We start from the raw sequence: 21894 nt of genomic DNA, 5'->3' as shown, positions 1-21894 counted from the left end.
TCTTATCTTTAAGGTCAAGGAAATTCTTCTTCTCCTTCTCTGAACAGGTGCAGCATCCTCCACTATGAATAGGATAAGGGATGCCGGCAGGGAACAGCAATACCGTATCTGCTGCGTGCGCACACGGCTATTGCACAGCGGTCTCCTCGTCACTGCTGCTCTCAGCGTCCTTGGGAGGTAGGAGAGCATCAGATTCGCTGAAGAGGAAAGGGAGGCACGAGTCGGACAACCCAGTTTGTCTGGAGGACGTGAAAGTCAGCAGTTCAGAAGGTCCAGACCAGCTTTCCCACAGCAATTTCAGAGCCACCTAAATGGGATCTCAGCCGGGGCTCGCCGGCAGCCCAGCTCCTGAGGAACCACAAGCACCAGCGCGCTTTCCCTGATCCCTGGAGCTCGGAACCACCAGCACCGGTGTGCTTTCCCTGATCCCTGGAGCTCGCAACATCTACAGACCCTCCCACCGGCCTCATCCCACCCACCCGAGACACACAGCCAGGCTGGTGGCCACAGGGAGCACCCAAGCTGCCACCCAACAGCATCTTCCCTTGCATCTACCCAACCCGCAAACCTTCCGCGTGGGTGTGAAAGGGCCCTGACGTTTTCTTCCACGTAAATGTAAAACATTTCATCCCTTTGTCTCCTTTCTAGGGGGAAGAGGGGAATAATTATTTTGCATTTCTCAGCACAGGCAGTGGAAAGGCAGGTTCACACGGAGGCTCCCGGAGCGCTGCCCTGTGCTGCCACATGGGAGTTGCTAGTCCCAGAGGGTGACACTTACAGCTTAGAAACTCTTTATTTAAATAGTTTATTTAAAGCTTAACGCAGTTAACTTTTTTTTTAATATATATATATCTCTCTAAAAACAATTTTTTCCCTCACTTCCCTAAAAGAAAGCTAGATTTAGGGGGATACATTACTTTTTTTTTTTCTTCAAATAAAGTCATTTGGTATACATATAAAAATATATTACTTGGGTTTCCTTTCAGTTATAGATCACACAAGGGTTGGGGTGGAGAAAAGAATGGACAAACACAAAGACCTCAAAAAAAAAGGAAAAAACAGTCAATTTAAGCATGTGGTGTACTTTGACTTTATAGTGCAACAGCAAGCCAAGAAATCCATGTGCTGCCGACACAAGCATGGCATTACTCATACTTTTATCACTTTTTCTGAACTGCACGGCACACGTCCTTGCTCCCAAAAGGGTCACATTTCAACGTGACATTACAGCACCAAAACCCAAAAAGGCTGAACTTTAAAAATCTGGAAATCGAGTTTCTGGACCTCAGAAGCAGGTTGCAGCTGGACGATCGGGTTCTCTCCTCTCTCACACTGGAGGCTCAGCAACTTCGACATCGGCAAACATTAGGGACAAGGAGAACACAGCAAGGTTTGGCAACGTTTCTGCTAGCAGCGGGACACCTCGCAGAGCACTGGACCTCTCAACTCCTATCCCAGGGAGGAAAATGAAGAACAAACAGCAGAACGGTGGGACTCCAGAGTAACCCAGAACACTTCTGGCTCATTGAAACAGCTTGTAACAGCAAAGAGTAATCCAGGGAGGGATTAAGCTGCAGCGTGTCGCCATGCGGAGAGGGGTGATGGAACGTCCTGCAACGGGAGAGGAGCAGAGACCCTAGCAGGACCTCACACAGAGGCCTGACAGCTCAGCTTAGACTCAGCCCTGGTATCAAGAGAAAAATCCACATCAAAGGCCACAAATTTACCCGAGAGCCGAAATTTAGCCCTTCCAAGTCCGTAGTTGTAGGAAACAAACTGCACATTCACTCAAAACACAGATCAAATATTTCTCATGGATCCAGCCAGGCACGTGGGTGTAGGCAACGACTTTGATACAACTCCAGGCTCGGCTGCCTGGCAGCTCTGCTCGTACTCCCACGTCTCCCGTACCATTTCCCACCCACCCTGTGACAGTCAGTCTCAGTTAAAAAAACTTTTGATTCACAGCTGCTCTTTTCCCCAACTGCAGCTCAAGAAACCCACCATCCTCTTCTGAGATCTGTTCCCCAGACAGGAGCGAGCCACAGCGAGTACGTGTTCCATATTGGCACCCGTTTTGGCAATTACCACTGGGATGCAAAAGAACATTTAATAAATAAATAAGTAAACAAATAAATAAATCAACAACACTTCTGAACAGCCACCAAAAAGAACCCTTAAAAATCAAAACAGGGTACGGTACAACTGAAGTTTTCTATACCAAACCTCAAATCTCTCTCTTAGTTGAGGTCTTCCCCTCCTCTTTTAAAGCAGGATCTCTTCAGGAAATCAGGTTTATGTGATCACAGTGTCTGTGCCCATGGCGCTCTGCTCTCCTCTGTTAATTTCTAGACTTGCCCAATTTAAATCGGATCTGAGAAAGGGACAGAAGTATAAAACACTTCTACGAGCTTCAAGAAAATAGGTAGCAGCACAGAGGGGAGAGAGGAGCGAGTTGAGGGGGGAAAGACCACAGCATGAGCTCCCACATCACCAGGGACCAGCAACACCACAAGGCAAAACCCGACTTTGGAGTGGCCCAGCTGCAGAGCTCGCCTGGAGTCACAAGGCATGAAATCCACAGGAAGCGGGCTTGATTTGCAGTGGAACTCCTAAAGCAACTCGCTTTTGGAAACACGCCTCCACCACGCTACTGCCCTGCCTCTGCAGCCAGGCTGTTGGCACTGCTCACAGAGCTGCCAGGCACTCAGGAGAGCTAACTCGTTCTGGGCTGTATCCACACAGTGCCGGTAGTCTTGCCCCTTTCGCCAGAAAGTTAACCTTCAAACAGCGTCGTCACATATCCCACAAGGCTTTAGAAACAAACTACACGGGAGAGACGGACAGAAGACGGACAGACAGACTAGCCTTAACATCAGCGGTAGGAGCCATCCCGTGACACCAGGTAATGGGGTAAACAGGGAAGCAGAAGGCAATGGCGGATGGAAGTCACGCTGGGCAATACACTGAAGGGCAGGTACCGAAGCCACGACACAGTGCTTGAACTTGGTGTTCCCCCTTACAGAGGCAGGTCAGTGCTGTTATGTCGAGTTTTCCGCGAAGTCCCATCATCTCTCGGCAGGGCCCTTTGCAAACTGGACATGGCTGCTGTCTTTTTTAGGTCAATGACGGCGTAGGAGTCTGTCCGGCAGGCTTCGTGGGTGGCAAGAGGTGGGGCACGGTGGACCGGCGGGTTCTGATGTCCCTTGCGCGGCTCAGCCTCCAGCTCCACCTGGATGTAGTTGAGTTGCCGCGGCTGCTCTGGACAGGGCCGGGGGAAGTCGAAGCTGAAGACGCTGGGCACGCAGCCGCGACGAGGCTTTGGCAGGAAGCCGCTGCGCCGCTGGCTGCTGCCCCCATGCAGCGCGGTGTTCTCCGAGTTCATGTAGTTCTGCAGGGGATCTTCTTCACCAGCCTCGGAGTAGCCGTTGGGGGAAGGCGTCGGCATGTCCCCGGCGCCGGCATCCTCCTCGCCCCGCCGGAGCGGCTGGCATTCCCACACCGGAGGCAGCGACGGCAAGTTCTCATAGTGCAGCAACGCCGATCTGCGATGGGAACAGCCAGGTAAGCCCGCGTCCTCCCGGGTGAGTTTCAAGCGCCCGCCTCGGCAGAGAGAGGAGGTGCTGGGGGGCAGCAAGCCGTTGACGTTCTCGTAGACGCACTGGGGCGAAGGGCACTCCTCCTCACACTCGTTGTTGTTGTTGCTGGGCGGGCAGAAGTGCGTCCTGCACTCCCGGGGCCGACAGACGCGTCTGTAGTTGGACGTGGGACCTAACACGAACTTAACCTCCCCTGGCTGCAGAAAGACCTGGGGATTGCGGTCTTCGAGGGAGCAGCTGTGGTTCCTATGGGGGAAAGGAGGGTGGACTTCAGGCAAGGAGTGCATACAGTGTCGGCCCCTCAGCTCCTGATCACCATTGGCCGTGTTGACGTAGGTGTGGGACTGCAAGGAGAGAAGCAGAGGGACAGTGAAAGGGGAAGAGACAAGAGCAAAGCAGCTGTCATCAGCTGAGAAACCAACAGGAATGGAAAATTTTTCGGTGGCTGATGAAGCAGGAGGAGATGAAAGAATTTCAGAAGTTGAAAAGATTTTGGGAAACAAACCACAGAAGCCATTTCTGGATTTGTGGGCTGAAGGAGAAACAAAAAGGAGTCCAACTGCAGAAGATACACATCATCTATTTCACGCTCGATGCGTGTGGCACAGAACAAAAAGCAAAGCCACTTGCAAAATATTTCCTTGACCGGCTTACACTGGCAATATTGCAGCACTCACACCTACCCAGGCTTCTCTGATGATGGTTGAGACAGGCTGGATTTTGTAGGGAAAAATCTTAAATTCTACAACTGAGAACAAAGAGCTGAACATCAAAAATAAAAATAAAAAGTCTGAACTTGGGTATGCACCTGCACATCAGTTTAGGGGCTGCAGTAATAGCTGACAGATCGGACTCACAAGCAAAGCGTTGCTGTTAAAGAACTGCCATGCAAATACTAGTGGATTAAGGAAGCCAACTCAGTCAGCCTTGATAAAGTCCCTGTTCTAGTGAAGTGTCAGACAGCAGAAGACTCCAAGAGCAAAATGAAGCAAAAGAGAAAAAAAGGATGACAATGTATGAGGTTCCCCTGAGCTTTGCCGGAGTTAAGAGAAACCCAGAATTGCACAGGACTGCTAGCAAAACAAGCTCCTTGTTCACTGCTGGCAAACAGCAGGATTTAGGACACCCACGTTTACCTGCTCATCAGGCCCAATAAGGGCATGAGTAGAGTCTTCACCCACAGAGGAATGCCTCAGGCTGCTCACGGAGGGGTGGCGGGCTGCAGAGTATGATACGGTTTCTCCAGGAAAGCTGTGAAATCCGTTGGGAAACCCTGGGATAGTGTACCCCAGACCTGGGAAAGAATCAAGACAGATAAGCATTAGAGCATTGGTATAAAATAAGAGCTGATAGCATTTTCACAGTGAGCTGGCCTCTTAAATGCACCCTGTAAGTCAGAATCAGCCTCTCTGGGGAAGATCCCTACGGCGAAGTACCCAGTATAAATACAAGGGCTAGGCTTTCTTGTTTAAATTTCTTTAAGTCACTCCCAATGCAGACTGGAATTGAGCAAATCCGAATTCTTCCAGATGCGGTTTCCTCCGGGAACCACCTGATCCTTGTAGGTGACAGTTAAAAAAGGGCGCTTGGCAGCGGTCCAGATGAAAACCCACTGAAGGGTGACTACTCCGTTGACTGTTTGAAGGGCTTTTTGTTGCCGTTTCCTTGGAAACAAAATACCACATCGCAGACAAGTGGGGCCTTAAAATAAACACGCTGCATGGGGCACACGTGGACATAAAGATTAGTGTCAGCAGCCAGGCAGCGCACGGGAGAGATCCATGGGCTGCAGAGGGCAGTTTCACCCGAGCAACTGCAGACATCGCCCACGTCTCTGTTTTCCCCTTCTTCTCCCTGGATACCGAAGGAGCCTTACTGTTGGGTGTCTGGTGGGTCCGGGAGAGCTCCCGCTCCGTGGGGTGACTGTTCCTGGTGATGACAACAGGCTCTTCCACTACGTTGATACTGTTACACCGCATCAGGTCCTGAAGCAGATTAAAGATCTCCTCCGCTCTGGAACACTTGAAGGCAAAAATCCCTGCGCAGTAATGAAGAGGAAGGTCGGAAAAGCAAGAAAGCGATGCTGCTTTAACAAGAGCATATGTAATTCCCAGCTCTAAATGAACAGGCAATTCTGATTTTTTTTGCTGGGTTTAACACAATCTCGCCCCTGCAACCCACAGGAAAACAACCAACAACTCAGTGGATTATTGCATCAACAGAAATACAATGCCATGGCTGCCTTCTGACCAAATGGTGCATTATTACAAGAAAAATAGTGAGCACCCCAGTTATCTTAAGAGGATCAATCCCACACGAGCAGAGGTATGAAAGGGACAGGCTAACCGGTCTCGTTTCATCTCTAATCTTCTATTTTAACTCACTTGGCACCCAGTCTGGTTCTCATTACTAGGGGAAAGTCTATCCAGTGACTACTGGAAGCTGAACTGGGCCCTGTGGAGTGTGTACATGAGGGACAAGAATGTTGTATTTCAAAAATGTATGGAATTAAACAGCGTCTCCCCAAACGAGCAGCCCAAACCAGAGCCGGTGTACGCAGAGCTAACCAATCCCAAGCTGGCACGCACACACACGCACAAAAGCCATAGCAACGAGAATGGCATGGCAACAACAGCTGCTACCCCAAAGAATAAGGTTTTTAAAATTCTGCCCAAAAAAATAGCTGTATCTGCCTTATATAAGGTGGGGAGCAGCATCAGGAAGGAGTCCTCCAAATAAAATTAACTAAGCAGAATAAAATCCTACAAGGAAGGGAGAAAAGTCATCAAAACACAACGCCATCCCTCTCATTCCTGTCTGCTTTAAGACCGATGAATAAGTATACGTCTGCTAAAAATTTTGTAATATATGAAGAGCAAATGGCTCTGCTTTACTGGACCTAAACAAAACCAACACACAAGGTAGAATTTTAATCACTGATCTGCATCCTGCAAAAGGCAAAACAGAAACCAAAGACAAGCATTTCCCATCGCTGGCAACTGATAAGCACATGACTCCAGGAGAGGAAAACCCCACTTACATAAATATTAAAAAGGAGCATACAGCACTACAGATTTGCGCAGTGCTTTACACAGACACTGAACAATCATGCGGAGTCCTTTTGGATAAGAAGGAGTTTGCAAACACATTAACAGAATGAGGAAACAAACTTTTTTCCCCGGGGATGCAGATGCCAAGAAAACGTTCAGCTCTTTAAAAGCAAGAGAGACAGACTGGTAAAGGAACTAACAGGCACCATTGTAAAATTGGAGTCTATTCCCAGCACTACTGATGATTTGGCATGTACTCCTGGGTGACTCACTTCCCTTCTCTATGCACAGCATCCCCATGCATAAAATCACTAAAACGTAAAACTCCTTTTCCTCTACGTTACAAAGTGCTGCCAGGCACAAAATGCAAAGCATTAGGTAGAACTAGCACTAACCACGGCAGAGAGAATGCACCGAGAAAAACAAAATGTGCTCAAACAACTATGGCTACTGACATGCATTTGACAGCTCTGTGGAATAAGCAAACCCTAAGAGTGGCCTGCAAAAAGGTGCAGGCGATGCCTTCTCGCTTTATCCCTGGAGTTGAAAAATGCTTGACAAAGCTCCAGTCTTGCAAAAAGCGGTTTCTAGCTCCTAAGGAAAGAAGTCCAGCAATCGCTCCTACCACAGCTGCGCATCCTTCGGTACCGAAGCACAGAGCTGACAGCGTAAACTAACATCCTCTCTGACATTAAATATGCCCTGTCCGAGGCTCAAGCCTGCTTCACTGATTACCTTATGAGCAGTGATGCACTAGCAAAATGAGACCATTAGATTTACGCCCAGGTCCTGAGCCACAATGTTGTTCTCATTAGTGTTTAATCAGGAGCATTAACTGTATGTGCATGCACACTCCGGTATTCTGGGGGAACAGAGGCGGCAAAAGAACCTGTTGATTCATTCGATGCAGGAATTTGGGAAGACACAAGCATCAGCTCACTCCCGCTGCCTGGGAACAGAAACATCAGCGTTCCTTCCTCCAGGAACCTCCACACTCACCCTGCCCTGTCTGGCAGCGGCGACCGCTCTCAAAGGAGAAGAGGTTGGAGTCATAGCCATAGCGGCGCAAGCAGAGGTAGGGCCACCTGACAGCATCTCGCTTGTGAGTGTGCAAGATGAGCTCCGTCTGCGTCAGCTCCATAATCCCAGACCCCAGCTCGTTACCTTCATCGTCTACGTTTGTTACCTGCAGAGGCCACAGATCAAGAAACTCAGTGCATCGGTACTGAAAAAAGCCCACCCACGAAGATACTGTAATTCCCATGGATTCCCCCTTCATTTACTGAGATGCCTTTTTCTCAGCTGAGAGCATGAATTCATTGCTGGCAGAAGGCGCCAAGCCGGCAGCCCTGGAGACTGTGTGCTTGGCAATTCGGCTGATGTGTCTCAGCACAGATGCTGGAACACAGCCCTGAGCAATAAAAGGTTTCTCTCCAGTTCCCCATTTCCTTGCTCAGGCTGAATCTCAGTGCAGAGGCAATTTCTACTGCAAATACAAACATATTTGCACCAGAGGTTGCTTAAAGAAAGGAAAAAAAAAAACCAACCAACCAACCAAACCAGTAACATATTTATGAATCTTATCAAGTGAAAAACTTCTCTGCAAGAGCAGAGGTTTTCTTTTCTTTCATGCCTGGAGTCCAACCCACGCTGGGCTTTGCTAGTAGTCATTGCTGTCGCAGACACTCTGATGGGGATGAAGGTGTAAGACTCACCTTAAATTTGGTGGGATGGTTGTCTGGGATGCTGTCTGTGCACAGACAACTGCAGCAGCTCCCCATGACGTCAGCATAAGAGGTAATCCCTGGGGAAAGGGCACAAACCAGAGGACAATCATGTTTTCGAAGCAACTCCTCCCACCTTCTCCAAACACACAGCGTTTACAGCCTGCATCCTCCTCAGTCCCCCTGCACGTGGCCCAGTGGGTTTGGATCTCAAACTCTTCAATGTGTTCCTCCATTAATGGACACAGTACAATATCAGGCTAATTAAAAATAACAGCTTTCTTACCATTAGGCAATTGTTGGATTTTTTTTTTTTTGGAGGAGTGAGAAGAAATTCCCACTACTGTCCCTCTATCTCCTTCGGGACTTCATGGTAACCAGGTGTCAGAGTCACCTAAAACAAAAGGGAAACTGTCCCATCTTCCACCTGACAAGGAGAATACAGTTAAACAAATTTAAAAAAAAAAAATCAGAGAAGATTAAAAAACAGGGGGTAGAGGTTCTGAAGGGGGGGAAGTTCTCTGATCAGGGGACTGAAGTTCTCTCCAAATATCACAAGGCAGGCATGTGCACTTTCTTTTTTTAACAATGCATTTATATGAATATAGAAAATAATTCTGCACAGACCACTCCTGTAATTTCTGAAAAAATACACAGTCTGCAGCTAAAAAAACCCCTAAAAATAAGAGATATTTTACTTCTTGGCTTTGGGATCCTACACAGGAGTGTGGTTTATCAGAGCTACTGTAGTGCGAATAAAACACAACAGCAATATGGAACGGCCGAGAGCAGCGAGGATACGAGGACTCACACGTATCTGCTGCTTAGGAACGTGAAGATACCTTCACTCAATGGAAGGTCCTTAGGGGCCAGAGAACCAGCAGCCTTTCAAGCAAGTGAACACAACGGCTGTTCTACTTTGGACTATGAAAAGTAACAAATGCCAGAAAACATAAAAACTCTGCTATCTGAAAAGTCAGCAAGCGCAAGTATCAAGCAGGCAGGAGTTGCACACACTACTAGTGAGAAATACTGCTGTCTTTGATGCAAACTTAAAGGACTCCACATCCACTCTAGGGCAGGGAATTCAGCAGCAGATAACACAAGGGAATGCCGTATTTTATTTGGCGAGAACAGCTAACGATCTCTCCATCTGAGGCGTGAGAGAATAAAGCCATATGGATAACCAGCCTGGCATTGGAGCAGTAAATAAAATGAAAAGGCTATTGGAAACCTCTCGCTCTGCCATGCCAGAATCTGCCTCACCAGTCGCTTTGAATTAAACAATGAATCACAGAGTTGTATCTCCGTGCAAAGCCACGTTGCACAGCTACCCTCAGACTCCCTCGCGGCGCAGAGCAGTGCAGAGGGAGGGGGAAGAGCCAGCGGTGAGCTGATCGAGGGGTCCCGTTTCAGTTTTTACATCAAAACAGCACCTAAATTACCTTCCACTGCAACCCTGTGCCTTAGCTTTGGCCGCTGAAGAATCCCCTACCACATCCTAACCCTGCAAAGTCCTACAGAAGAGGAACGAAGAGAAACGCTTCCTTTTGAGCATGCTGAAGGAGCTCAGGCAGAGATCAAGCCGGCTGCCGCCTGCCCTCTTCCACATACCCATCGCCCCTAACGGTAAAACGCCACACGCTCCCTGTTCAACACCGCATCCTGCTCAAGCCATCCTATTTGTTTTTCTAGGCTCAGCATGGATTTACTCCCCGCTGACCTTACAAGCTTTGATCAATAATTTAGCAACAGATCCCTCTCTGTTTCATCTAATCTGGTCACTACAGGCCTTGTCCTCTACCGTCTTTGCCCTCCCACTCCCATCTCATCAATTCCCTCAATGAAAAAGACCCAACTTGTAGAAAACACGTTACCTTTAGGCTCGCTTTCTTCTTTATTCCTCTCTCCCTCCGCTGCTCCCTCTACCCGCGTCTGTCTAACCTGCGAGGGGCTTAGGTTGAAGTGCTGTCGCCTATCCTGAACAGTTACTGTGGTCAGAACTGAACAAATGATGAAAAAACCATTACGAGATGCCTGAACACTCCCCGGGGGCTTCCTGCTACTCCTCACTGTTGAATATTTTAGCGGCATCCCTTTCACGCAGACACCGAGGCTCTCAAGACTCCCGTCTCTTGCTCGGCGCTTTCAACACGCACCTTTCCCAGGGCCGTTTGCCAGTTCAGAGCCATAACTAGTTGAACCAAACACTCCCACGGTACGACACGCTTCCCTGCGAGCGACAGCACGTGCCTCCTAAGACCAGCAGCCCCGTCCTCGCCTCCCGTCTCCCCATCTCCCGGGACCCAAACCTAAATCCTCCTCAAAGCCTTCGCAGCCCTCCTCGGCCCAGTCTCCAGAGCACCCAGCTCACCTCTCCCGGTTTCGCAGGCGGGTGGTCGTCTCCCGTCCCAGGCCCGCTGCTCCTGCAGAGGCTCTGTCCCTACCCCAGCCTGCAGAAGACCCTTCGTGCCCCCCATGCTCCTCCTAGTGATTCTCCTAAACCCGGGTCCGTCTAATCCCAGAGGACCACAGCATCCCGGCACCACCCTGCGCAGGGGCACACGGGTACCTCGCGTGGGAGCACACACGGCCCCACACCAACCCACCCGCGACACGCTGCCACGGACCCACTGCCCTGTCCCCAGGATGGGGGGGGGAGGAGAGGGGCTGCAGGGGGGCAAGAGGGGCCGCTGGCCAGGACAAGGGGCTGGAGGGAGGAGAAGGGGCCTGCACAGCCCGTAGGGACCGGGGCATGAGGCAGGGGCGAGTCCCGGGGGATAACGGGGAAGGGGGTGCAAGGGGGCGGCTGGGGAGTGCGGACGGGGTGCGAGGGGGCACGGGGGGGCACGACGGGGAGGGGGATCAGGGAGGCAGGGGGGCGGGAGGGAGGGAGGCAGGCGGCAACGCGGGCGGCCCCGGGTCGAGGCGCAGTGCCGGTGCCGAGGGAAGGCCCGGGCGCGGGTCGGTACCTGAGACGCTGCCCGGCTCCGCCGTCCGGTAGCTGAGGCCCCGGCCCCGGCCCCCGCTGCCGGCCGGCCCCCGACCCGGCCCGGCCCGTCCCCTGCCCGGCCCGCCGGGTCCGGGCTCGGGCTCGGGCTCGGGGACCGGGTGCGGGTCGGGCCCCGCCAGCGCCGCGTCCCCCCCTCCCCAGCCCGGGCCGGGCCCGCCGGGAGCAGCGAGTCCGCTGGCCGCCGCCTAGAGCGTCTCGGGCTGGGAGGACCCGGACAGGCAGGGGCGCGGCCGCCAGGGGGCGCGCTGGGTCCGCGGCGCCAGCGCCGCGGGGGCGGGACCGGGGAGGGGCGTGACCACGGCGAGGGGCGGGGCGAGGGGCGTGGCCACGGCGAGGGGCGGGGGGCGGGGGCAAGGCGATGTGCTAGGAGGTCTGGGGGGGCAGCGGGGGGGCTGGGGACCGGTCCTGGGGTGAGGGGGGCAGAGACGCAGGAGGAGTTATTGGGGGCGGTCTGGGGCAGGAGAGGGTGCTGGGGGGTTAATAAAGGGGGATTTGGGGGGTCTGGGGTGTAGGGGTGCTCTAGAGGGGGGCAGGGGAGGGGACTGGGGGGTCGGGAGCAGGAGGGGATGCTGGGGGGTGTGCTCTGCACCCAGCTACCCCCACTCCCAGCATCCCTGAACACTGCCCGTCCCAGTTCCACCAGTACCGGAGCACTAAAACAGCACAGTCGTGGCAGCTCGGTGCTGGGGTCCCGCAGGCGGCTGCACCCCCAGACCACCTCAACGGACGCCCGATTGCTCGTGGTCGGGCTGTGTGGGGTCCCAACGCAGCCCCGGCACGCCTGGTGTGATGTGCTAAACAATAACGCCCACGGCCGGCGTTTGGCCTCGACAAGGCACGGCTTCTCGGCCAGGAACGTGGGGGGTCTCCGGGATTGTTTGGGGCACGGGCGGGGGGGCTGCCCCACACACAGCCAGGGCAGCAGGGAGGCCACGAGGGGAGTTGGACTGGGCTGCAGATTTTACAGCTGTTATTTTTACACTCGCAATTTTTACAATTGCAATCGCTCTGCAATTACAATCCCACCCGCGCTGTTATGGCGCGGAGCTGTCGGACATCAGCCACAGCTTCGGAGGGGTGGCGGGGACCGCCGGCTCCTCAGCCGTGACACATGAGTGCTCCTGGTCTGCTCCAGCACCGAGTCACCGAGCCGTGCCTCTGCAGCCCTGCCCTTTCCATGGGGACGCTGCCGGCCGCACGCTGCTCGTGCCGCGGTGCTTTAGCAGAAGAGAAGCCCGTCGGGCCGGCGTCCTGCCCGTCACACACGCCGTGTCGCAGGTGCACGCTCGCCCGGTGCCCGTGGGGGACGTCGTGGTGTTTCCAGGGTGGTGGCTTCGGTGGAGCGGTGGCTGGTCCCACCTCGGAAAGCCCCGAGTGACCCATCTGTCGAGTCTGAGTCCCTGTGCCCGGCTGGCCTCCTGACGAGGACTTTGCCCATTAATCTCTCTGCTGTACAGAGGGATGGTGGAGCGTGCAGAGCGCAGGCGGCAGCCGCTTCCCAGCTCGGGCTAGGAGCTGGCAGCGGGGAGCAGGGGGGGGCCCACCACCACCCGGTGGTACAAAGTCCATAGCAGCAAACGGGTCAAGATAAAGCTGCTGAGACCAACCTCCCACCAAAGCCAAACTTCCCCCGCACAGAGCTGAGACCTTAAAGGGTTCCTGGGGAGCTGCAGCACTGGTTCGACAGCCCCGATGGGACCCCTCTGTGGGGAAGCAGAGAGTGGCAGCCTGTGGAGATGCTCGCCTGCCCCTTCTCCTTTTCCTTCTGCATCTTTCCCTGCCCAGGTGATTTTGCAGAGATATAAACCACCAGTGAGCAGTGCAATAACTCATGCACCAACACGGCCCTGCGCGGCCTCTCCCAGCAGCGCCACCAGCTTGCCGTGGAGCCTGGCCACCTCCTCGGACAAATTACCGTCACTTTACAGATTTAGAATGCAGTTCTGACCCCGGTCCCAGGGACCTACATAATGCACGAGCCACCTGCACCCCTCGGAGCTCCCAACGGAGCCCCAAAACGAGACACAGCTCCTGGGCAGTGAGCTGCTCGGACCACGCGGGTGGCAGAGGTCCGGTCCAGTCCCTGCAGATGGGGGCTTTGGGGGGATGCTGCGTCCGTGCCCATCCCCAAAGTTACACCAGCAGGCAGGAAAATCTCACAGCACGTGAGAAATACACAGAAACGTAACAAAGAGGCTCTGCCTCGCGTCGGAGGCTCTGACAAATTTTGCCCTGATTCTTGCCCCAGTGCAACTGCCGCAGCCAAAGCCGGGCTAAATGGCTTTTAGGAGACTCGTCAGGTGTTCAGGGCTTGCGAAAACTGGGACATCCTGACTTGCCTCTGGCTAACTCCTTTGTGAGAGAGCCCAGCCAAAGTTTCTCCACCTCTAAATTGGGGTGTAATGACACTTCCCCTCTTTCATGAAGCTTCAACTCTTTCTGATCTAGGTAGGAAAATAAATCACCGCGCGGATCATAAAAGTGATCAAAACGGCAACCTGGGGTGAACTGAGCCGCAGATGGAGGGAAGGGCGCGGACGCTCGGAAAATGAGAGGCAGCGAGAAAAACAGATGTCATCTAGAGCTCTTTCCCCTGTAGGGTTAATGTACATCCCCCTCCGCCATCCTTTGCTCTTCCCCTCCCTGCCTGCCGCTGTGATTCCCTGCCATTGGCTGTCTCTGTAGGTTTAGGCTAAAAAGCCTGTAATTAGGACCCCGGCTGACACAGATCCAGTTTCCTGGGCAGGCAGATTAAAAAAAAAAAAAAAAAAAAAGAGAGAGAGAGAGAAAAAAAAAAATTGTTTCCCTGACTGAGTTTGGATGTTTTCCTTTCGCTTTGTAAAGTTTTCCCTGCTCAACCTCCATTCCCTCGCCCGCTCCGGAGCAGGGCGGGACGGCGGCGGCCGGAGCGGGGCTGGAGCGGCCGGCGGAGCTGGGAGCGACGGAGACCGGGCACCGGGGCACGGGGAAAGGGCAGGTAGGTGAGGCGGGAAAGGTTTCCGGGGGTCGGTTCTCCGAGCTCCCTGCTGAGCTGGGGCTGGGGAAGAAGCGGGAGGGTCCCCGTCTGAGGATCGTGAGGGGAAGGGGAGGCGAGCCAGGGCAGAGGGAGGGGGTTTGGCTGGACCTTGGGAGAAATACATGGGGGGAGCGGAACGGTATCGCTGCCCCCGCTGTCTTTGTTTTCGGGAAAATGTCCCTGAGAGCAGGGGACGGTGTCCGCTCCATCGTGGCAGGCTCTGCCATCCCCAGAGCGGGCAGGTGTGCGGGCACGGGGCTGGCAGGGCTGCCCGGCTCCGTCGGCCAGCGAGGGTCTCTGGGAGGGGGTGTTGGCTCTGCCATCCCTCCTCCGCCTGGGATTCAGCAGGAATGGGGTGGTTTGGGGGTGGCGGGGGAGCTTTCCACTGGAGGTGGCCGGACCCCGTTGCACACTGATGTGCCAGGATGGAACCCGGTGGCTGCGGGGGAGAGCCGGGGTGGTGGGTCTTGGTTTGTACCCACGGACGTACGAATGGCTGAGTTACGGCAGGTTAATGGGTTACTGCTCCCGCCGAGCCGGGGCAGCCAGCCACGCCTGTGCGGGGAAAACACGCTAAGAAAAGCCCTTTGCAATGCTGGTAACATCCCACTGCGAGCCAACAGGCCACAGCCCCCCCGGTGACATGGAGGACATGGTGCCATACGGCAGAGCAGGGTACTGAAATCCCGCATCAGTCGGGGGGGCTGAGCTGACCCTGTCCCTCCACGCTGCCCACCGTTGCTCCACCTCGTGCCATCGCAGGTCCAAAAGCCACCATGGGCTCCTTCCTGAGACAGGCTCCAGCTTGGGCAGCCAGGCTTGGGCTGTGTTGCAGGACTAGCTGCTCCAGCTCGCCTTGCCAGACCTCAGCTTATCTCGCCCCAGAAGAGATGCATCTTTATTGCTCTGCATCTTTATTTCCACGTACCTTCGTTGCAGCTGTGTTGACAGGAGCTTAAGCACAAACAGGTTATCCTGTGGGTGAGGTGGTGAACGCAGAGCCATGCCCCTGAAAGCTGCCAGTGCTTTTGGGCGCTTGAAAGGGGATCTGGCCTTTTTGGTGACAGGAGCTGTTGTGTTTCCTCGGGGTCATGGAGCTGGGGAGGTGTTTGGTGCTTCTGAAAAAATAGGCTAGAGGGGTCTAAAAGCAGGTCTTAGAAAAGGGAGAGGTGACTTTAGAAAACCAAAGGCTGTGGCAGAGATGCAGATCAGCCCCTGGCCGTGCTGGGAACAGGGAGGCTGCGCTGAATGCGAATGGGCTGGGGTAGCTGCACTGCAAGTTAATGTGTGACCTTGGCAGGAGAGGGCTGGGAGCCCACACACGCTCTGGTAGCCAGCTGGAGACTGGGGCTGCTCCCGGGGAGCCAAGTAAGCCTAATATTCCTGTGAATTTTAGCCTCTCGCACCCAGGGAGCTGTGACTGCTTCAAAGGGTTGTAGCTACTGTGAGAAATGTGCTTGGAGCAGGAACGGGGATCCTGTGGGGCCACCGAGCCGGCCGTTTGCAGCCACACGACCACCAAAAGGCTGCGGAGCAGGGGGGCATGGCAGGGACGTTGCACGTCCTTTGGAAAGCATGAGGGGATTGAACAGTCGTGGTCCGGAGGAGCTCCCACGGGCAGGATGAGAGGCTTTTAAAGCACAGGCAAATGACAGCCAGTGGCGCTCAGCCTGCCCGACTGGTGCCTCGCACGTCCCTTCTGGGGGGACGCACCTCCAACGCTCGGGTCTGCGCTGGCAGGGAGGAGCAGCTCCCCAAAGCTCCCTCCTGCCAAGTCCCCTCTCCTGTCCCTGGTTCTGAGCGCAGGGGCAGGCTGGGAGCATCCCTGCGTCCCTTCGTAGGCAATGGCAGGACTGCCTGGAGGTGGCGAGGGAGGGCAGGAAGGACGAGGGGACAGGGATGGGAAGCAGAGGAGACAGACCTGTTGGGGCTGCCTGGCTCCTTAGCATGGGAGGCGCATACCACTGTCACCGTCTGGGGCTAATTACAGGGACTCGTCTACAGCCCAGACGGCTGCCAGCCAGCGTAATCACATCAAACCGGGCTGGGCTCTCCCGCACAGCCCCATGGATTCAGAGCACCCAGGAGCCCTGCCCTCCCCACTCTCCCCCAGCATCACCCCACCGGGTTCCCTGCTGATGGCCCTGGGACGAGGCACCCCGTGCACCCTGCCGCGGGGCTGGGACCACGCAGGCACCACCAGCTCTGCTGGGGCCGTGGAGCAGCAGAGGGGTCTAATTACAGCAAAGCCCCAACAGATTAAACAAATGCAGCTTGGAGGCTTAATCAGCTAAGCACAGCCCAGGACTACCATCCACCTCCCGTGGGGAGGGAAAAAGAGAGATATGTTACCCAAACAAGGCAGCAGCAGAGCTGGGACCGGTCACCGAGCCCACGAGGTCCCCGTTCAGCATCCCCAGGGTGCAATCCTGCAACCCTCCTGCACAGCCACAGAGCCAAGGCTGCTGACTGGCCCAACACCAGCGGTGGTACAGCGGTCTGTCAGCAAGGCCAGGGCTGCAGGTCCCGGAGCTGCACACAGCTTTTAGAGCACCATACAACCAGACCCACAGTCCTTCTGCCCCAGGGCTGGCAAACCCCAAACCATGGAAAGGCGCGAGCAGCCCTTTTGTTTTCTCCCACTGATTAGTCAATCTGCAGCGTTAATCATTGACCCAGGTGCACAGCAGGGAAACCTGAGCTGCCTGGGCTGATCTCACCTGCTCCCAGCTCCAGGGCTGGCCACGTTTGGGTACAACATCCCAGCACCCCAAGATGCTGCATAGGAAGGGGCAGCTGTGGTGGAGGGAGCACACTGGGACCGGGGGCTGAGCTGGGGGTGTCGAAGGTGTTTAGTGGGAGCAGTGGGAATGCGGCTGCTGGTGCTGGCCAGGACGGCCCTGGCAGCGTGGGCAGGGGGATAAACCAGACGTGCAGAAATACCACTCCAGTGTGGAGGAGTGAACTGGTCCTCATGGTGGCAGTGATGCAGGAAGATCTAGGTATGTGGCCTCGGCCCGAGCCCGTGCCAAGCTGCTTGCTGTATAAAAGAGTTTCCAGAGCAGTAGATCAGTCCACAGTGGGCACTGCACGGGGTGAATCCAGGGGTGTCCTGGGGCCGTTGGGTTGTGGCACTGGGACTTGCCCCCGGAGCAGCGGCTCAGCTCCATCCCACCCGCATCCCACCCTCGCTCCCCACACCAGGGCAGGAAGCGCGGGCAGAGGGCGTCGGGCTCTGGGCCGGCGTCCAGGGAGCCCCAGGAGCCACCGCATCGCCATCTCGCCTTTGTTTTGGAAAGCCAAGCCAGGAAGGAAGCGAGCGTTGAAAAGCGCCGCGTGGGGAGGAGGGGACGGGACCGGACGGGTTTCCACCGCGTAACCATTAGCCAGGCGAGGTGGTGGCGGCTGGGCGAGCCGGCTGCCCGGGCAGGAACAGCCGCTCGGGGCAGAACAATAGCAGCCCGAGGGGAATAAATTATTTTCCACTGCACTGGGCTAGACCTCGGTCTCCTCCCACTGCCCCGCTCAGGGCCAGGCTGCCAGACCAGGGATGAGCCGTGCCAGCAAAGGATTGGCGGCAGTTGGAGAAAATCTCCTGCTGTGGGTGAGAGAATGGCCGGTGCCGTTTCCCAAAACCTGTTCCAGCTTGAGCACGGACACTCGGGGTCTTCCCTGCCCCGTTTCACCTCATCATCTCAGCAGACAAAGCCCCTGCCCTGCCGAGCACCCATGTCCTCGGCGTGGGTTTGCTTATAACCCCTGCAGAGAAAGGAGCAGCCTCCAAAAGCCCTCGGACTTCTGCAGGGGTTCAGCCGAGGGCGTTGGGGTCGTGGTGGTGCTGAGCATCATCCTGGCTGGACCTGCCCCGAGGTCCCTCCCTGGGACGAGGGGCTGCTCATCCTGCTGCCACGTGGAGACAGGTCCGTGCTGGGCAGGTGGGATGATACGTGTCCTGGGGACGGACCCTGCTCCCCGCCTCGCCGAGGGGCTCAGCAGCTCTGATGCTCTCTCCCCAGCCCATGTCCCTGCCGAGCCCCGCATGGCCCCAGCGAGACGAGCCTCCCCCCTGCGGCACCGCCACCGGCCTCCCGCCAGCCTCGTCCGACAGCGACTCCGGTTGTGCCCTGGAAGAATACCTGGAGCCCCTCGTGGACCCCGCTCCCCCCGAGGTGGGCAGCACCCCAGCTCTCACGGGGCTCCCTTTGCTCCCCGTTCTCCCCCGGCCCCGCGGGTGCCATCCACGGGTGATACCCGCAGCCCAGCACCCCCAGCCCCGGGATGAAACACGATTTAGCAACCTCAAGCAACGCAGCTTAATCCCCCTAAAAACCTGCTTGTGTTTCTCTCTCCCGTGCAACGTCCCAAGGTCCCGGTGTGCTTCAGCACCTGCTCGCCGCAGCCTGCCTCTCCCGCCGACAGGATCCGGCTCCGCACCAGAGCCCTCCTGCAGCAGCTGCCTCCTCAGGACTGCGATGTAAGACACGTATTTGTCGGGTGCTGCCCACCCCGGGCTTCACCCACCGTGCATCCCCTCACCTCCGCCTCCCTATGCAGGAGCGGTACTGCCCCGACCTCGCGGAGGAGGAGAGGAGGCAGCTACGTGCGTTCAGCGCCCGACGGAGACGGGAGGCCCTGGGGCAGGGGCTGGCATGTCCCGTGCCGGGTCCCTGCCATGGCTGTCCCTGCAAGAAGGTGAGACATCCCCCTCCCAGCACCCCAAAAATGACCCATCCTCAAAAGCCAGCCTGGCCCCAAACCCCGCGTCCCTCTGCCTTGCAGTGCGGCAGGAGGCTGAACAAAGGAGACCCGGGGATTTCGGCATCCCGGCTGGGGGATCAGTTCTGGCATCCGTCCTGCTTCTCCTGCCACTTCTGCCACCAGCCCCTGGTGGACCTCATCTATTTCCAGCAGGACGGGAGGATCTACTGTGGCCGGCACCACGCCGAGCTCTTCCGACCCCGCTGTGCCTCCTGCGACCAGGTGGGTGCCGGGCAGGGGAGAGGCTTTTACCTCCCTTTTGCTGTTGTTAAAGCTCCTGTGCTTGGCCAGGAGCTGCAGACGCAACAAGAGCTGCCGGTGGGCAGGGGGACAGGTTCCTTCCTGAGCCTTGCGGAGAGCCCCGTGCCGAGGCGCGGGGGCTGCTCCTCTCTCCTCGGCACAGCAAAGCATCCTCTGGGCTGTAGGTTTTCTAGCCGGGTGCTTAGAGGACGGCTCTTTTTCCCCCCCTTCCAGCTGATCTTCATGGAGGAGTGCATCGAGGCGGAGGGCCGGCGCTGGCACCTGGAGCACTTCTGCTGCCTGGAGTGCGACGTGCCCCTGTGCGGGCAGCGCTATGTGATGAAGAGCGGCCGGCCCTGCTGCCGCGGCTGCTTCGAGAGCCTCTTCGCCGAGCCGTGCCAGGCCTGCGGGGACCCCATCGGTATGGCCCCCATCTCCCCCTCCCCGGGGCAGGGCGCAGCGGGGCTTCCCTGCCCGGGCAGGCGGGACACGGGCTGGAAGGGCTGCGGAGCCAGAGCCCCGCGGCTCGGTGCGGAGGATGGGTTTTGGCACGCAGCGGTGCGAAGAGCCTCCCCCTCACCCACGGTTGCCCCTCAGGTGCCGACAGCGAGGAGGCCACCCACCAAGGGCTCCACTGGCATGCCCGAGCCGCCTGCTTCTGCTGCAGCCTCTGCCGAAAGCCACTGCGCGGGCAGCCCCTCACCTCCCGCCACGGCCGGCTCTTCTGCTCCGAGACCTGCAGCCTGGGCTGGGATGCATCCTCCACCACCTCCGACTCCTCCGACTCGGCTTTTGCTTCAGCTCCATCCCCTGACTCGACACCCCTCTCCCGAGCTGGTCCCACCGGCAGGACCGCACCGGGGACGGGTAGCACCTCGGCAGCCGGGGGCTGCGGGCAGCGGGTGGAAGGGGCGGGTAAGGATCCTACTGCTCCACTTGCTATGTGGTGGGAGGGGAGTGGGAGCAAAACCAGGCTCTGCTCAGCCCCTGGGTACTTTATGGGGTACATTGCACGGGTACAGCCCAACCCAGCGCTGGAGCAGCGGCGACAAGACTCCAGCCCACCTCCCGCAGGAGGGAGAGCGCTGGCAGCTGTGGTTGGGTTGGTACAACCCTCCGTTGCATCCCAAGGCAGCCCTCGCTGCACGAGGGGCTGTGGCAGGGCAGGGTCAGCCTTCCCCTTCCTCACCCATCCTTGCTTTCCTTCTTCCAGAGGCTTTTTTGGATCAGGCCCCTTTGCATCCTGCGTTCAGGAGCCTGGAGGACCACGGAGCAGCTGCTAAGGAGCGGAGCAGGGATGCTGTGCACACAGGGATGCTGGGACCACCAGCCGGCCACCCCGCTGCCGCCCAGCCCAGCACAGAGGGTCCCAAGGAACCTGGAGCCTTGGGCCACCCAGTTTCGGGGGGCCTGGACCCCCGAGTGCCCGCAGGCAATGGAAACCCACACTTCCGAGCGGGGACATCCCCTGCCCAGCACAGCCCCCGGCTGGAGGACATCGACCTGCAGGACATCACGGAGGAGGATGACTCCTGGTGTCCCACCTGCTCTTCGTCTTCAGACTCGGACTCAGAGGAAGAGGGTTTCTTCTTCGGGAAGCCCATCCCCAAGCCCGCGATGAGCTCCCTGGGCAGGGAGCCCCTGGGGAGGGCTGGGGGCAGGACGGCGAAGCCGCGGGGCAGCAGCAAGCACTGCAGCGTGTCCTAGCAGCGGGGACAGGGGGGGTCCTCGACCGCCACTGCCATCCCGCCAGCCCCTACCATGGTCTCAACATGTTCCAAGCGCGTTTTGGATGCGGCCCAAGGCTGGTGGGGAGAAGCCGCTGGGATCCATCTCCCCGGCAGCTGCTGGCAGAGCACAGCCTGCAATTCCTGCCAGCCTCTCCCGCAATTAGGAACAGGTAAAGCAGGTAGGGAGCAGGGAGCCGGCAGCCCGCACCAGGGCTCCCATCTCTTGACAAGGTGGCAGCCCCAGAGAGCAGCCGCGCGCAGGGGAGGGTGGCTGGGTGCTTAAAGACAAGGGCAGCTGCCTGCATCGCCCCGCCGCGGGGCTGCTGCCAAGGACCCACGGGGACGGGAGGGTGCTGGCCACCAGGGCTGGCTCCTTCCCTGGGACACCTCTTTGAAGGATAAGCGCCATTACCAGATGCTCTCCATCCTTGGTGGCACCCTGTCCCCCTGCCACCGTGGGGGAGGATGGGGGGGGGGGGGGGGCAGCTCTGCTGCTGCCGCAGACGATGCTCCAATAAAGGTCAGCCGAGACCTGAACCCAGGAGAGCCACCACTTCTGCCCTGTCCCTCCCCACCCCGGGGTCGCTGTGGCATTGACCATGGCACCGGAGGGGTGTGATCCCTGGGGGCAGCCGCTGCCCTCCGCTGCAGCTGGGGGTCCCCCATAGCGGGTCCGGGATGGGGGTCTGCCATGGGACCCCTCCCCGTGCATGCCGGCCCCGGAGAGTGAGGCCAGAGCGATGGCGGAGCAGGGGCTGCAAAGA

The 21894-nt window shown here is 57.0% G+C and overlaps 2 protein-coding genes across 7 annotated transcripts; one reads left to right on the top strand and one right to left on the bottom strand.

Moving 5' to 3' along the window:
* Positions 1-1074: 1074 nt before the first annotated feature.
* FRS3 (fibroblast growth factor receptor substrate 3) lies at positions 1075-11556 on the bottom strand. 5 transcript variants are annotated; one of them, XM_054804100.1, is made up of 9 exons: positions 11346-11556; positions 10748-10923; positions 10251-10376; positions 8660-8800; positions 8365-8453; positions 7649-7835; positions 5476-5637; positions 4736-4893; positions 1075-3943 (listed from the first exon to the last, which is right to left on the bottom strand). In XM_054804100.1, exons 5-9 carry the CDS (start codon positions 8428-8430, stop codon positions 3020-3022), a joined length of 1497 nt encoding a protein of 498 aa, XP_054660075.1. In that variant the 5' UTR covers positions 8431-8453; positions 8660-8800; positions 10251-10376; positions 10748-10923; positions 11346-11556; the 3' UTR covers positions 1075-3019. The 5 variants fall into 5 exon arrangements, with proteins under 5 accessions (XP_054660075.1, XP_054660077.1, XP_054660073.1 ...); XM_054804102.1 differs by lacking the exon at positions 10251-10376 and having other exon boundaries at positions 8660-8767; XM_054804098.1 differs by lacking the exons at positions 10251-10376; positions 10748-10923.
* Positions 11557-14119: 2563 nt separating this feature from the next.
* Positions 14120-21501, top strand: PRICKLE4 (prickle planar cell polarity protein 4). 2 transcript variants are annotated; one of them, XM_054803502.1, is made up of 8 exons: positions 14120-14363; positions 18419-18571; positions 18769-18876; positions 18957-19094; positions 19182-19382; positions 19635-19821; positions 19998-20315; positions 20614-21501. In XM_054803502.1, exons 2-8 carry the CDS (start codon positions 18422-18424, stop codon positions 21105-21107), a joined length of 1596 nt encoding a protein of 531 aa, XP_054659477.1. In that variant the 5' UTR covers positions 14120-14363; positions 18419-18421; the 3' UTR covers positions 21108-21501. The 2 variants fall into 2 exon arrangements, with proteins under 2 accessions (XP_054659477.1, XP_054659479.1); XM_054803504.1 differs by lacking the exon at positions 14120-14363 and adding an exon at positions 18217-18322.
* The last annotated feature ends 393 nt before the right edge of the window (positions 21502-21894 follow it).

The sequence above is a fragment of the Grus americana genome, chromosome 25 (genome assembly GCF_028858705.1).
Source record: "Grus americana isolate bGruAme1 chromosome 25, bGruAme1.mat, whole genome shotgun sequence".
NCBI lineage: Eukaryota > Metazoa > Chordata > Aves > Gruiformes > Gruidae > Grus > Grus americana.
The sequence above is the reverse complement of the archived record's forward strand: the minus strand, read 5'-3'. Positions and strand labels throughout refer to the sequence as shown.